Here is a 14,006-nt window from a genome sequence, read left to right as displayed (position 1 = left end):
CTTTAAACAGTAGACACAAGTCTTGTGTATCGGTGTATTAATCCACGTTTCGATAGGTCATATAGTTTTTTATCAATCCCTGTTCAATGACCATGATCATTTTTGGAGAAATTCTGAGATTATAATGGGTGTGTATTGCACGGAATGTTCGTGTCACAGTGTGTGACATCATCGCCAGAGTGTAGAGGGAGAGAAAAAACTGTCAAAAAATAAATTTGAAAACTGCGCTCCAGGCCGCAAATTCCACTCTACAGAAATAATTTATACATAGAAACGTAGGAAAATTAGTCTTCTCCCTCACAATCCTCTGGTAAAGCTGTCAGAGTTATAGTTTGGGCGTAGGACGCACAGATGATCCACCAAAACCACCAACAGCCTCATTGGCTCCCATATTAAAAACGCAGGAAGATTTCTGAAAAAGTGAGATTTAACTGTTTTTTTAGATCGCTCTAACAAAGCTATTTTTTCATTTTTCTTAAAAAAAAAAACATATGTAGACGTTCAGGAAGAACTCAGGACGCCCAAAGTGAAGTCGGATCAATTATGGTTTTGCCAAAAATGCTTTCTGTTCGAGGCCAGAAATTTCACTCTGCCCACCTCTGGCTGCTGTCACTCTGCCAGAAGATTCCACAGCTGTTAATTCTGTTGATTGCTCTGCTCTGATTGGTCGACCCCAACGCTTTGATGCTTTGATGTGATTACAGTTACACACACACTGGTCATTTAATGTAATAACAGTTAAAGATAAAGGCGTAAGCGCGCACACTCCTCCAGATACAAATGTTTCACACACACACACACACACACACACACACACACACACACATTTTGAGGTTAAAGGTCATAGGTTGCTGTATAAATAAATACTTGAAAAGGAATGCTTGTTGTAGGTGTGCTCCTTGTATATTATATAGTATCATAACATTACTAGTATTAATTGTTATAAATCTCTGAATGAATCTCATCATAGTGTACACACACCGGCAGTAGTGGCCCTTTCACTATTTACCCAGAGGACATTTTCTAGTTGTAAACTGACATTTGTTTCATTAGAAATGTCGTCTCACAATACCAAAGATGATTTTACTCCTGACATGTTGTTGATGCTTCTGACACTTCTGGAGACTGTGGAAGGAGTTTGGAAGTTATGAAAAGCTTGATGCTTTGCTGCTTGCTTTCTAGCATCTAACACAGCAGGAGATGCTAATGCTAACTACCTATGCTAACAAAACGATGACTGGCTCCCTATAAAAGACCCTCACTGGAGCAGTCACAAGCTGAGATAACATGACGCAACTAACAGCGAGCCAGAGATCAACCAGTCTAGAGGAAGACGGTGAGAGCCAGCGATCAGGAGCCAACAGCAGTCCAGGAGGAAGAAACACCAGCAGGGGCCACATGACCAACACCATGAAGGCTGCAGGGGCCGCACCAAAACTCTGAACTAAATTCTGCTCAATATTAATTTAATCGCTTTATAAAATACAGTAATTATTTGAGCTGCTACTGAGAAGATATACAGAACAGAATACATGTAATGATCAGACTGTTAATGTGGAGTAAATCAAATATAGCAGTTAAAAGTATTAAATACTCCAATCACTATATCACTTTAAAACTCAACTGTAAATTACCTTTAGCAAGGTTCCTATTGGTGTTTTTGTATTATTTAGCTTGTTTGTAAATTTTCTAGGTGTTTTACAATGTTGTGATGCTTTTATTTTGAAAAGGTGCTGTCCAGTGTGAAACAGGTGCTTTAATTTTGAAAGGTAATGACAGGAAATAACAGGTGGAACGGTTAAATGAAAAGCGAACGGTAAATAATAACGACTCATAATTCATATTAAGTTGATATAAAGTATCAAAAGGCTTCTATAGTGGCTGACTGACAGGACACAAGGTTTGTTAGAGTTTATTTTCTTCTTTCATTTAATATTAGTGGCTATATTTGTTGTCTTTACTAATAGTAAAAGTGCTTGTTTGCTCCAGTGCTAATGCTAAAGTTTGTTATTGTTTCCACCTCGTAGCTCTTACGTGGATTCACAAGGTGACCAAATGTCTTTTTTTTTTATTTTCTTGGAGCTACGATTTTAAATAAATCTACCAGTGAACTACCAGTTAAAGAGTCGACATCATTCAGCTACTAAACATACATTCAAACCACTAAAACAATATAGAACATGTATGTTATGCAGTAAACCAGTCATTTATTAACTTTATGCAAAAAGCAACACATGTTTTAAGGTACCTAACATCAGGCATATACGTAAACCGCCTTCAAAATAAAAGCACTGCGGTTTTATTGATTTCTAATTTCTGGGTAACCTCACGCGGGCCGGACCAGGACAGCCAGCGGGCCGGATGTGGCCCGCGGGCCCCCAATGCCCAGGTCGGCCCTCAACGCTGCCACCAGCAGGAACTCATTCACTCTGATGAATCAGCACCAGCAGCAGTCTGGGGTTCAGCATCTTGCTCAAGGACACTTCAACATGTAGCTGCCATGGTCGGGGATCGAACCACCAACCCTCCGATCAGAAGACGACCGCTCTACCAACTGAGCCCCAGCCGGCCCATTAAACAGCCACCAGGACCAGAACATTAAGGTCCCTGCAGCCGTCGCTGCTCTGAACACAAGAGAGCGATGGATGTTTGTGTTTTTACGTGTTTATGTTTATTTGCAGTGTAATGTTTCTATGCTGTGTGCTGTGTAAATGGGGGTAAACGTGGTGCACTTCTATATCTTTTATCCAAAGATCTTTACTCTACACACTGACTCATTCACCCATTCACACATTCATCCTGGTGGCAGCGGCTGCCCTAAACGCTGCCTCCTGCCACCAGCAGGAATTCATTCACACACCAATGAATCAGCACCAGCAGCAGTCTGGGGTCCAGTGTCTTGCTCAAGGACACTTGGACATGTAGCTGCCATGGTCGGGGATGGAACCACCAACCCTCGGGTTACTAAATGTAATGTTGAGCGTCTGTGTTATCTGTTGAATGCAGTGATGTGAAAATGAATTTCCCCTTGGGGACAATAAATCTAATCTCATCTAAAAAAGTTAAACATTAAGCTGTAAAAGAGTGAAACACACAAAGAACAGTGTGAATGCTTCATGATGGAAGCTGACAGATTGTGGTTTTGAAGATGATTTATTGATACAGGAGGATCCAGTGGGATTATTATCATAGAACTGATCAGCTCCACATTATTCTCCTGTTATTAAATATCCTCCTCAGTCAGCAGCTGAAGAGTCTCTGTCCCTTTGAGACCATCAGTCTCCGGCTTTACTAAAGACCAGCCTCCTGTCCTTTAAAGAAAGACCTCCGGTCCCCGTTGTCCCTGTTGTCCCTACGTCCCGGCGGAGGAGGACAGCTGCGTCCCCAGGCCGCTCTGCTCCAGCTCTGCGATGACCGACATGTGTCTGAAGTCCGCCGGCTGCCGGTTGAACGTCTCCACCAGACGAAGCGTCTCGGCCCGCTGGCTGCCGTAGAACAGCTGCACCTGGTTGGCCAGACACTGAGCCTGGTGGACGGTCTGGGGACACAGAGACACGCTGAGACACCTGCAGGACACCTGGACGCTCCAACACGCTGCGTTCATACTCTCCATCCAACCAGGAACCATGTTCAGCTATCATCGGATGATCTGGACTAACAGTGTTTATAATTCAATTCAATTCAACTTTATTTATAGAGCGCATTTCATGCACAAGGCAGACTCAATGTGCTTCACAATACACATAATTACAGTTAAAAACAACAACAACAACAAAAAACACAGAAAAATCAAACAAAAATCGATTTCAAATGAATTGAAGAGTGCAGGTAGACAAGCCATGCCATATTCACCACATACACACTGACTGACTCACACATGTGCACCCACTCCCACAGCCACACATGTTCACAGTTCAACCACATGCTGTAGAGAAAAGATGTGTTTTTAATCTGTTTTTAAAAATGGCTGCTGATGTGGCAAGTTTAACTGTGTCAGGCAGGGTGTTCCACTTTCTTGGGGCATAAACACTAAAAGCTGCTTCTCCTTCTGTGGATCTGGTGTGAGGGAGGAGGAAGTTGCCACTGTTAATAATTAACACTTCAGCTATTGTTGTGTATTAATTTGGACATATAGCAGTTTAAATATATCTATATTTATAATATATCTTTTGATAAACACACAGAAATCTGACTGAGTCTCAGTCTCTTTACAGGAAACTCCTGCTGGATTAGATCAGAGCAGCTCTGAGTCAGGAAATCCCACTGCACCATTTGGAATCAAACGGGAAATCAAGAGACCTGACACAGGAACATTATGTATAATAGCACCAGTTATTATTACTTATTATGACTGGGAAGCTGCTGTTCGGACCAAGGACCTGTTTTTGTGTATCCTGAATATCTGTTTTGTGATACTATGAATAAATAAATATATAAATCCTGCACAGGCCTGTCTTTCTAGAAGAAGATTTTCCACTATTAAATGAGGATTTTATCTTAATTTTCCTTCTGAATAAGAACAAAACTTTTCCTTAATGTGTCGACAAGTCTTGTGTGTTTTCCAGACTGACTGAGAGCTGGAAGGTGTTGAGTGTGATCAGTCGGCGTGGAGGACTTACGATGAACTTGGCGTCCCTCTCGGCGGTCATCAGGACCAGGCCCTTGTCCTGCAGCTCGGGGTAGTGGTAGAGGATCAGCTGGCTGGGAGCGTTCTCACCCAGCGTCTGCTGCCGACACAAACACTCTCATCAACAAGTCTTTATACTCTACCTGACACTATATGACGTTTCATGGGCGTTTTATATGAATGGCACTTTGCCTTGTTGTGTGTGGAAGGTCCCTTTAATTATTTTTTGGTAATTGTGTGTCTTTTTTTTAAATAATTTTGTCTTTTTTGGTAATTTTGTGTCTTTTTTTTATAATTTTGTCTTTTTTGGCAATTTTGTGTCTTTTTTTTTTATAATTTTGTGTCTTTTTTGGTAATTTTGTGTCTTTTTTAAATAATTTTGTGTCTTTTTCTAATAATTTTGTGTCTTTTTTTTAAATAATTTTGTCTTATTTGGTAATTGTGTGTCTTTTTTTAAAATAATTTTGTGTCTTTTTTGGCAATTTTGTGTCTTTTTTTATAATTTTGTGTCTTTTTTGGTAATTTTGTGTCTTTTTTAAATAATTTTGTGTCTTTTTTTAAATAATTTTGTGTCTTTTTTGGTGTTTGTCTTTTTAAAATAATTTTGTGTCTTTTTAAATAATTTTGTGTCTTTTTTAAATAATTTTGTGTCTTTCTAAATAATTTTGTGTCTTTTTAAATAATTTTGTGTCTTTTTTAAATAATTGTGTGTCTTTTTTTAATAATTTTGTGTCTTTTTTGGTAATTTTGTCTTTTTATAATAATTTTGTGTCTTTTTAAATAATTTTGTGTCTTTTTTCAAATACTTTTGTGTCTTTTTTGTAATTTTGTGTCTTTTTTTTGTAATTTTGTGTCTTTTTTTTGTAATTTTGTGTCTTTTTCTGGTCATTGTGATTCTGCCTCCAGGTAATTTGAGTTTGAGACCCCTGGTCTACAGGTTCTATACAAGAAGTATTCAGATCCTTTACTGCAGTAAAAGTACTAATACACACTGTGCAATGACTCCACTACAGTAAAAGTACTAATACACACTGTGAAATGACTCCACTACAGTAAAAGTACTAATACACACTGTGAAATGACTCCACTACAGTAAAAGTACTAATACACACTGTGAAATGACTCCACTACAGTAAAAGTACTAATACACACTGTGAAATGACTCCACTACAGTAAAAGTACTAATACACACTGTGAAATGACTCCACTACAGTAAAAGTACTAATACACACTGTGAAATGACTCCACTACAGTAAAAGTACTAATACACACTGTGAAATGACTCCACTACAGTAAAAGTACTAATACACACTGTGAAACGACTCCACTACAGTAAAAGTACTGCATTCAAAACTTACTGAAGTAAAAGTACAAAAGTATCAGCATCAAAATGTACTTAAAGTATCAAAAGTAAAAGTACTCGTTATGCAGAATGGACCCACTCAGATTGTTAAATATTGCATAAATATATAATATATAAGATTGTTTGTATTGATGTGTTTATTTTAGCAGCTTTTTCATTTCCTCAAGATAAAACTCATTTAAACTATTTAATATACTGTTATGTTTAATTTAAAAAAAAACATCTTATCACTTCAAATTCAGTTTGATGTCAAAAGTTACTAAAGCTGTCGGATAAATGTAGTGAAGTAGAAGTATAAAGTTACATAAAATGGAAATACTCAAGTAAAGTACAAGTACCTACATTTTTTTTTACTAAAGTACTTGAGTAAATGTACTTAGTCACATTACACCACTGATTATACATCACTGTGATTTAATGATGAAAGGTCAGCTGATCAAACCATAAACCTGATAACTGTTTATAATAAATAATAATAATAATATAAATAATAAAGTAAAACACAGCGTCTGTCTGTGAGGAGAGAAGATGAATCTCTGAGCTACCAAGAGAAACCAGACAGAAGGACTTCAACATTTAAAACCCTGACTGGTTTCCTGACCACAACCTGTTGATCTGCACGGATAAAGTGTTGTTGTTGTTGTTGTTGTTGTTGTTGTTGTTGTTGTTGTTGTGTGCTGTGAGGAGCTGACCTGGACGTTGATGAGGGAGGTGAAGTGCAGCTGGTGTCCGGACCACTGACCCAGGAAGAACTCGTATCCCTCCCTCTGAGGGACGGCGTACAGGAACTGAGGATGTAATAACAACATTCATAAAGACAAGTTGATGTGCTGCTAGCCTGCTAACAGCAGCCTGATCTCACATGATCTAGATCTGGTCTGGAACCAGCCGTTCATCTCTCCGTAGAGGAGGTGTGGTTTACGATCCTCCGGAGCCGTTTATTGGACGCTTAGAATGTCTATCAAAGCGTCTGTAGGTAGCTCTTAGCCAATCAGATCAGTTATACCAGATGACGTAGTAGAGCAACAGAGATGGATGTTTGTTGTGTGTGTGTCTGTGAGAGAGTGTTGCTGCTGCTTTGCTTCTCCAGTTCTCGCTTTCTGCAAGATTATTTATTTTCACGCTTTATTCCCCCTCATGTCATTCAGCCACACATCCACTGATTTTATGGGCAATAAACAAGCTGCTGGGGGTCTCTGGGGGCTCCGCTGTCCCCCGGCTCCTAGCCAGATCACCGCTAGCGCCGGCTATTAGCCGGCGCTAGCGGTGATCTGGCTCTGAGCCGAGGGACAGCGGAGCCCCCAGAGACCTTTCGCCTTTCAACTTTCTCTCTAAACTATTTAAAACACCGTCTACAGCTAAAGAGAGTTTCGCGTCTGCAGCAGCCATGTTGGATCCGTAAGAAAACTACAAAACTACAAGCTTCCGTCTGCCGAGTAGTACTCGTCATGGTCTCGCCGTCCCTCCCCGTTCTGTGATTGGATCCCTAAATCAGGGCTAAGAAACCTCTCTGGTTTCCAGACTGGATGGAGGTTCGCAATGAAATTTGAGCGAGCAGGGCAGTCTGGGTAAACCAGGCTAGTGTGCTCCACTCTCTCTGTTACATTATTATCACTATATGAACTGTTTTAGACATGGAAGACCTGTTAGATAGTAAACCAATTTTAGGCCTATCTCCAAGCTGCCCTTTATCTCTAAGGTCTTGGAGAAGGTGGTATATGGTCAGCTACAGTCTTTTCTTGATGTACTTGGTGTCCTGGAGGTGTTCCAATCTGGTTTTAAAACTATGCACAGCACAGAGTCAGCTCTACTCAGAGTTTTTAACCACATCCTCCTGGCTAATGACTCCGGTGACCATGTAATTCTTGTTCTGTTGGACCTGACTGCAGCGTTTGACACCGTGGACCACAGCATCCTAGTGGCTCGGTTACGCCACCTAGTGGGCATCAGTGGTACTGCGCTAGAGTGGTTCAAGTCCTATCTGACTGACAGAAGTTTAAGTGTAAGCCTTGGTACCTCGGAGTCCAGCCCCGCTCCACTGCTGTATGGGGTTCCACAGGGGTCAATTTTAGGGCCCCTGCTTTTGTATTTACTGCCTCTGGGCTCCATCTTGAGAAAGCACGGCATCCCTTTCACTGCTACGCTGACGACAGTCAGATATACGTGCCGCTGAAGGAAAAACATGCTTTCTCCCTCACACCGCTCCTGTCTTGTCTCAAAGACATCAAGGCCTGGATGGCGCCTTGAACTTTTTATATTTTAATGAGAAGAAGACAGAAGTGATGGTGTTTGGCCCTAGTGGCTCTTGTGTGACCCCTCCTTTTGACTTGGGCCCTCTGGCAGATTTTTTAAGACCGACTGTTTCTAATTTAGGTTTTAAGATGGACAGTGATTTTAAATTAGATTAGCGCTGCTGTGAGGTCAAGCTTCTTCCACATCAGGCAGCTGGCTAAGGTGAAGCCTTTCCTTACGCACCAGCACTTTGAAACAGTAATCCAGCCTTCGTTACATCTCGGCTGGATTACTGTAACTCACTGTACCTTGGAGTCAGCCAGTCCTCCCTCGCACGGCTCCAGTTAGTGCAAAACGCGGCTGCTCGCCTCTTAACTGGAGTTCATAAGAGGGAGCACATAACTCCCATCCTGGCCTCCTCCACTGGCTGCCTGAGCATTTTAGAGTCCATTTTAAGATTCTTTTATTTGTTTTTAAATCTTTAAATGGTCTCGCCCCACTGTACCTCTCTGAGCTCCTCCGCCCCGACGCTCCTGCTCGCTGCCTCAGGTCAGCTGATCTGCTGCTCCTGGAGGTACCGAGGTCTAAACGGAGCTCAGAGGGGACAGATCTTTTTCTGCTGCAGCCCCCAGACTATTATAATATATATATATATATATATATAATGTATGGAAGGAGCTGCCTTTGCACATCAGACAAGCCTCCTCACTGTCCATTTTTAAAAGTCATCTTAAAACCTGTTTTTATTCCTTGGCTTTTAACCAGCATGAGACTCTGCTCTTGTTTTTAGTGTTTTATGGTTTGCTTTTATTTATTGTTTTTTAAATTGTCTTTTAAAAAGCAATGAATCTATTTATTTTAGTGTTTATTTCCTGTTTTATTTATTTTATTGTCTCTTGTTCTGTTTGTTTATGTACAGCACTTTGTTGCGGCTGTTGTTGTTTTAAAGTGCTTTACAAATAAAGTTGAGTTGAGTTGAGTTGAGTTGAGTTGGTCCGGGTGTGTGTCTGACACTGTCCAAATGACGGGAAAAAAGTCAAAATAACGAGGAAAAAAAAGTCAAAATAACGAGAAAAAAGTCAAAATAATGAGAAAAAAAGTCAAAATACCAAGAAAAAAGTCTAAATAATGAGAAAAAGCCAAAATACCAAGAAAATGTCAAACTTAGAAAAATAACACATAACATATGGTACTCACTCAATAATAATAATAATAATAATAATAACGGTCTTACCATGGGACACGCCTGGGACCTGCTGAGAATCACCTGGTACAGCTGGGTCTGCAGCACCACAACAACAACAACAACAACAAGGTTTTCATCAGTCATCATCACATCAGTAAATATTAAACGCTGCGTCATGATTCTGGTGTCAGACTCACCGGGATCACAGCGCTGATCGTGTCCTTGGTGGAGAAATACTTCATCCACAGCTGGAAGACAAACAAACGGGTCAGAACAAAGAAAACAAACGAGTCAGAACAAAGAAAACAAACGAGTCAGAACAAAGAAAACAAACGGGTCAGAACAAAGAAAACAAACGGGTCAGAACAAAGAAAACAAAGGGGTCAGAACAAAGAAAACAAACGAGTCAGAACAAAGAAAACAAAGAAAACAAACGAGTCAGAACAAAGAAAACAAACGGGTCAGAACAAAGAAAACAAACGAGTGAAAACAAAGAAAACAAACGAGTGAAAACAAAGAAAACAAACGGGTCAGAACAAAGAAAACAAACGAGTGAAAACAAAGAAAACAAACGAGTCAGAACAAAGAAAACAAACGAGTGAAAACAAAGAAAACAAACGAGTGAAAACAAAGAAAACAAACGGGTCAGAACAAAGAAAACAAACGGGTCAGAACAAAGAAAACAAACGGGTCAGAACAAAGAAAACAAACGAGTGAAAACAAAGAAAACAAACGAGTCAGAACAAAGAAAAACAAACAAACGAGTGAAAACAGAGAAACGGTTAATAACAATGCGACAGAAGAAACGAACCTCTGAGATCTGATCTCCAGTCTTCTCCTCCACCAGCTGAAGGTTCAGGATGGAGCCCAGAGTCTACACACAGACACACACACACAGACACACACACACACACACACAGACACACACACACAGACACACACACACACACACACACACAGACACACACAGACACACACAGATAATCAGATGATCAGATAAACAAACAGACATGATCCACTGAATCAGATGAAAGAAAGAAGAAAAAAGCCGCAAAAACCTCAAAGAATTAATTTATAAATGTCAAACAGCTGATCCATGACATCATCATCATCATCAGCTGATCACCTTTCTCTGGGTGTTTTCTGTGATTTCTGCTTCCTGAGTGATGACCAGGAGAGAGTAGCGTCATGCTGAAGATGGCGTTCTCCCTAAACTAGAAAAGGACGAAGACAAACTGTCCTCCACATGGATCAATCTGTTCCTCCGCCAGGACCTGATCACCTTTCATTGATACATCCCAACCAGCTGGAGCTGGCTCCTCCCACTGATCAATACACAGATGACTGGGAATCACCGGCACGCCCGCCGATTACCAACAAAACAACGACAAACCAACAAATCAAGGCGCTGGCGCTGCAGCGAGGTGGGCGTGGCTACAGAGAGGCAGCTGCTACCGGACCGCGCTGTTGCTGCCGCGAGAAGGAAACGAGATGGAATGTCAGTTTGTGACCTTTTTTTGTAATTTTGTGTCTTTTTTTAAAATAGATTTGTGTCTTTTTTTGTAATTTAGTGTTTTTCTGTCATTCTGTGTCTTTTTTGGTCATTTTGAGTCTTTTCTAAGTAATTTTATGTCTTTTTTGAGTAATTTTGTATCTTTTTTTTTGTAATTTTGTGTCTTTTTTTGTAATTTTGTGTCTTTTTTTAAAATAGTTTTGTGTCTTTTTTTGTAATTTAGTGTTTTTCTGTCATTTTGTGTCTTTTCTGGGTAATTTTGAGTCTTTTCCAAGTAATTTTATGTCTTTTTTGAGTAATTTTGTGTCTTTTTTTGGTAATTTTGTGTCTTTTTTAAAGTAATTTTATGTCTTTTTTGAGTAATTTTGTGTTTTTCTATCATTTTGTGTCATTTTTTAGTAATTGTGTCTTTTTTTTGGTCATTTTGTGTCTTTTTTTAGTAATTGTGTCTTTTTTTGGTCATTTTGTGTCTTTTTTTAAGTAATTTTATGTCTTTTTTGAGTAATTTTGTGTTTTTCTATAATTTTGTGTCTTTTTTTTAGTAATTGTGTCTTTTTTTGGTCATTTTGTGTCTTTTTTTAAGTAATTTTCTGTCTTTTTTAAGTAATTTTGTGTATTTTTTTGGTCATTTTGTGTCTTTTTTTGTCGTTTTGTGTCTTTTTTGAGTAATTTTGTGTTTTTCTGTCATTTTGTGTCTTTTTTTAGTAATTTTGTGTCTTTTTTTAGTAATTTTGTGTATTTTTTTGGTCATTTTGTGTCATTTTTTTGTCATTTTGTGTCTTTTTTAAGTAATTTATTTTTTTCTGTCATTTTGTGTCTTTTTTTAAATAATTTTGTGTATTTTTTGGTCATTTTGTTAGTGCCTCCAGCGGCCCAGGTAATTAGAGGTTGAGACCCCTGTGTTAGAGCAGCCAGAGCGTAATGCTGCTAAAATCATTTCTACGCATCAGTTTATGAGCCTCTCTGAACTTATTGTCCCCATTAAACATCACATACAGGATCAAATATCACCTGACTGATTCTGACTGATTCTGACTGATTCTGGAGGATTTCCAACATGTTTTCTCAGGAGAGAGATCTGTGGTCATGGATCACTGTGACCTGCAGCGTTAACATCTCTATAATAATAATAATAACATTAATAATAATAATAATAATAACATTAATAATAATAATAATAATAATCCATGTTGAACCAAAGAGAAACAGTGAGCCATCAGGACTCTGACACAGTGATTAAAGCAGGTTAACTGTGACAAATGTATTCACTCCATATTAATCAGAATCAGAAGAGCTTTATTGATCCCTGGAGGGAGATTCAGTATGTATAAAATAGTGGAAACAGCAGAATATATAGACTTAATAAATATATAATATTAACATCAAAACATAGACGTCAACATTCTATCATTGCACCAGCAGCAGCAGCAGCAGGTGGAGTCTAAAATATGATAATAGATTAAATAAATCATCTCTCCCTCATATTTAGAATTAATATATTTTAACGGGTTATTGATGGTGGAAACATCATTTTCCTCCGTTGTCAGAGATTATAAACTATAAAATAAAGCCAGTTGTGTAGTTTGAGTTTAGACATGAAACACGTTTTAAATAGAACATAAAGACAGAAAGTTTCTGACAAACTAAAGTTTACGGTTCTCTAACGTTCTCACGGTAAGTTCACTTCTCAGACCAGAGGCGTGTTGGAGGAACAGCGTTGATACATGAGACTCCTGGTGCTCCTTTAACAACAATAATAATAATAATAATAATAACAACAATAACAATAATAAAGGTGAACCTTGTTCTTGGTGAATCCTCCTGACGCTCCGTCTGCTGACGCCATCTCGTCTCTTTTCTCCAGCTGCAACAACAACAACAACAACCAGTCAGACACCACCACAACAACAACAACAACAACAACGACAACAACCAGTCAGACACAACAACAACAACAACCAGTCAGACACAACAACAACAACAACAACCAGTCAGACACCACAACAACAACAACCAGTCAGACACAACAACAACAACAACAACAACAACATTTGGTTGGATATGGGTGATGTTCTGTATATATTCTATATGTGTTATATATATTCCTGTATATTTTTTATATATATATATATATATATAAATCTCCTGGTGTGTGGTGGGGGTGATGTTCTGCATATATTCTGTATCTATATACATCTATATATATACATATATTTATATATATCTCCTGGTGTATATGTGTGTGTGTGTGTGTGTGTGTGTGTCTCCTCACCTCCTGCTCCATCAGGCGGATGAACTCGGCCTGCTTGGAGGTTCCCACCACCTCCTTCTTGGCTTCATGACGGTTCTCCACGCGGGTTTTAAACTCCTCAGGTTTGGAGCTGAAACAGGAGAACATTAGAACAGGAGAACAGGAGAACAGTAGAACAGGAGAACAGGAGAACATTAGAACAGGAGAACAGGAGAACATTAGAACAGGAGAACATTAGAACAGGAGAACAGGAGAACAGTAGAACAGGAGAACAGGAGAACATTAGAACAGGAGAACATTAGAACAGTAGAACATTAGAACAGGAGAACATTAGAACATTAGAACAGGAGAACAGGAGAACATTAGAACAGGAGAACAATAGAACAGGAGAACAGGAGAACAGGAGAACATTAGAACAGTAGAACATTAGAACAGGAGAACATTAGAACAGGAGAACATAAGAACATTAGAACAGGAGAACAGGAGAACATTAGAACAGGAGAACAGGAGAACAATAGAACGAGAGAACAGTAGAACATTAGAACAGGAGAGCAGGAGAACATTAGAACAGGAGAACATTAGAACATTAGAACAGGAGAACATTAGAACAGGAGAACATTAGAACAGGAGAACATTTCTGATCATTCTGATGATTAACGGAGCCAAGAACATTCTTTATTCACACATTTCACTGGGAACGTTCACCTGTGATATTATCCAGTTTATACTTCAGTTTTTAACTACAATCATTGTTTCATTTTTCCATTTATTTAAACACAACATACGTTCAAACCACAAAAACAATATAAAGCGGATCTGTTACGCAGAAAACCA

General features: G+C 39.0%; 1 protein-coding gene across 2 annotated transcripts in view; it reads right to left on the bottom strand.

The window, feature by feature from the left end:
- Positions 1 to 603: 603 nt before the first annotated feature.
- atpaf1 (ATP synthase mitochondrial F1 complex assembly factor 1) overlaps positions 604 to 14,006 on the bottom strand; it is a 14,220-nt gene continuing 817 nt past the window's right edge. The window contains exons 2-9 of one of the 2 annotated variants that reach the window (XM_059341470.1): positions 13,194 to 13,302; positions 12,723 to 12,785; positions 10,220 to 10,282; positions 9,606 to 9,656; positions 9,457 to 9,504; positions 6,683 to 6,778; positions 4,620 to 4,727; positions 604 to 3,538 (exon numbers count right to left, since the gene is read on the bottom strand). In XM_059341470.1, the coding sequence (XP_059197453.1) occupies positions 3,353 to 3,538; positions 4,620 to 4,727; positions 6,683 to 6,778; positions 9,457 to 9,504; positions 9,606 to 9,656; positions 10,220 to 10,282; positions 12,723 to 12,785; positions 13,194 to 13,302 (724 nt within the window). In that variant the 3' untranslated portion in view covers positions 604 to 3,352. The remainder of the gene's footprint in view (positions 3,539 to 4,619; positions 4,728 to 6,682; positions 6,779 to 9,456; positions 9,505 to 9,605; positions 9,657 to 10,219; positions 10,283 to 12,722; positions 12,786 to 13,193; positions 13,303 to 14,006) is intronic. The other variant, XM_059341471.1, reaches the window with a different exon arrangement.

The sequence above is a fragment of the Centropristis striata genome, chromosome 9 (assembly GCF_030273125.1).
Source record: "Centropristis striata isolate RG_2023a ecotype Rhode Island chromosome 9, C.striata_1.0, whole genome shotgun sequence".
In the NCBI taxonomy this organism is placed as follows: domain Eukaryota; kingdom Metazoa; phylum Chordata; class Actinopteri; order Perciformes; family Serranidae; genus Centropristis; species Centropristis striata.
Note: the sequence above shows the minus strand (reverse complement) of the source record. Positions and strands in the feature narration are given on the sequence as shown.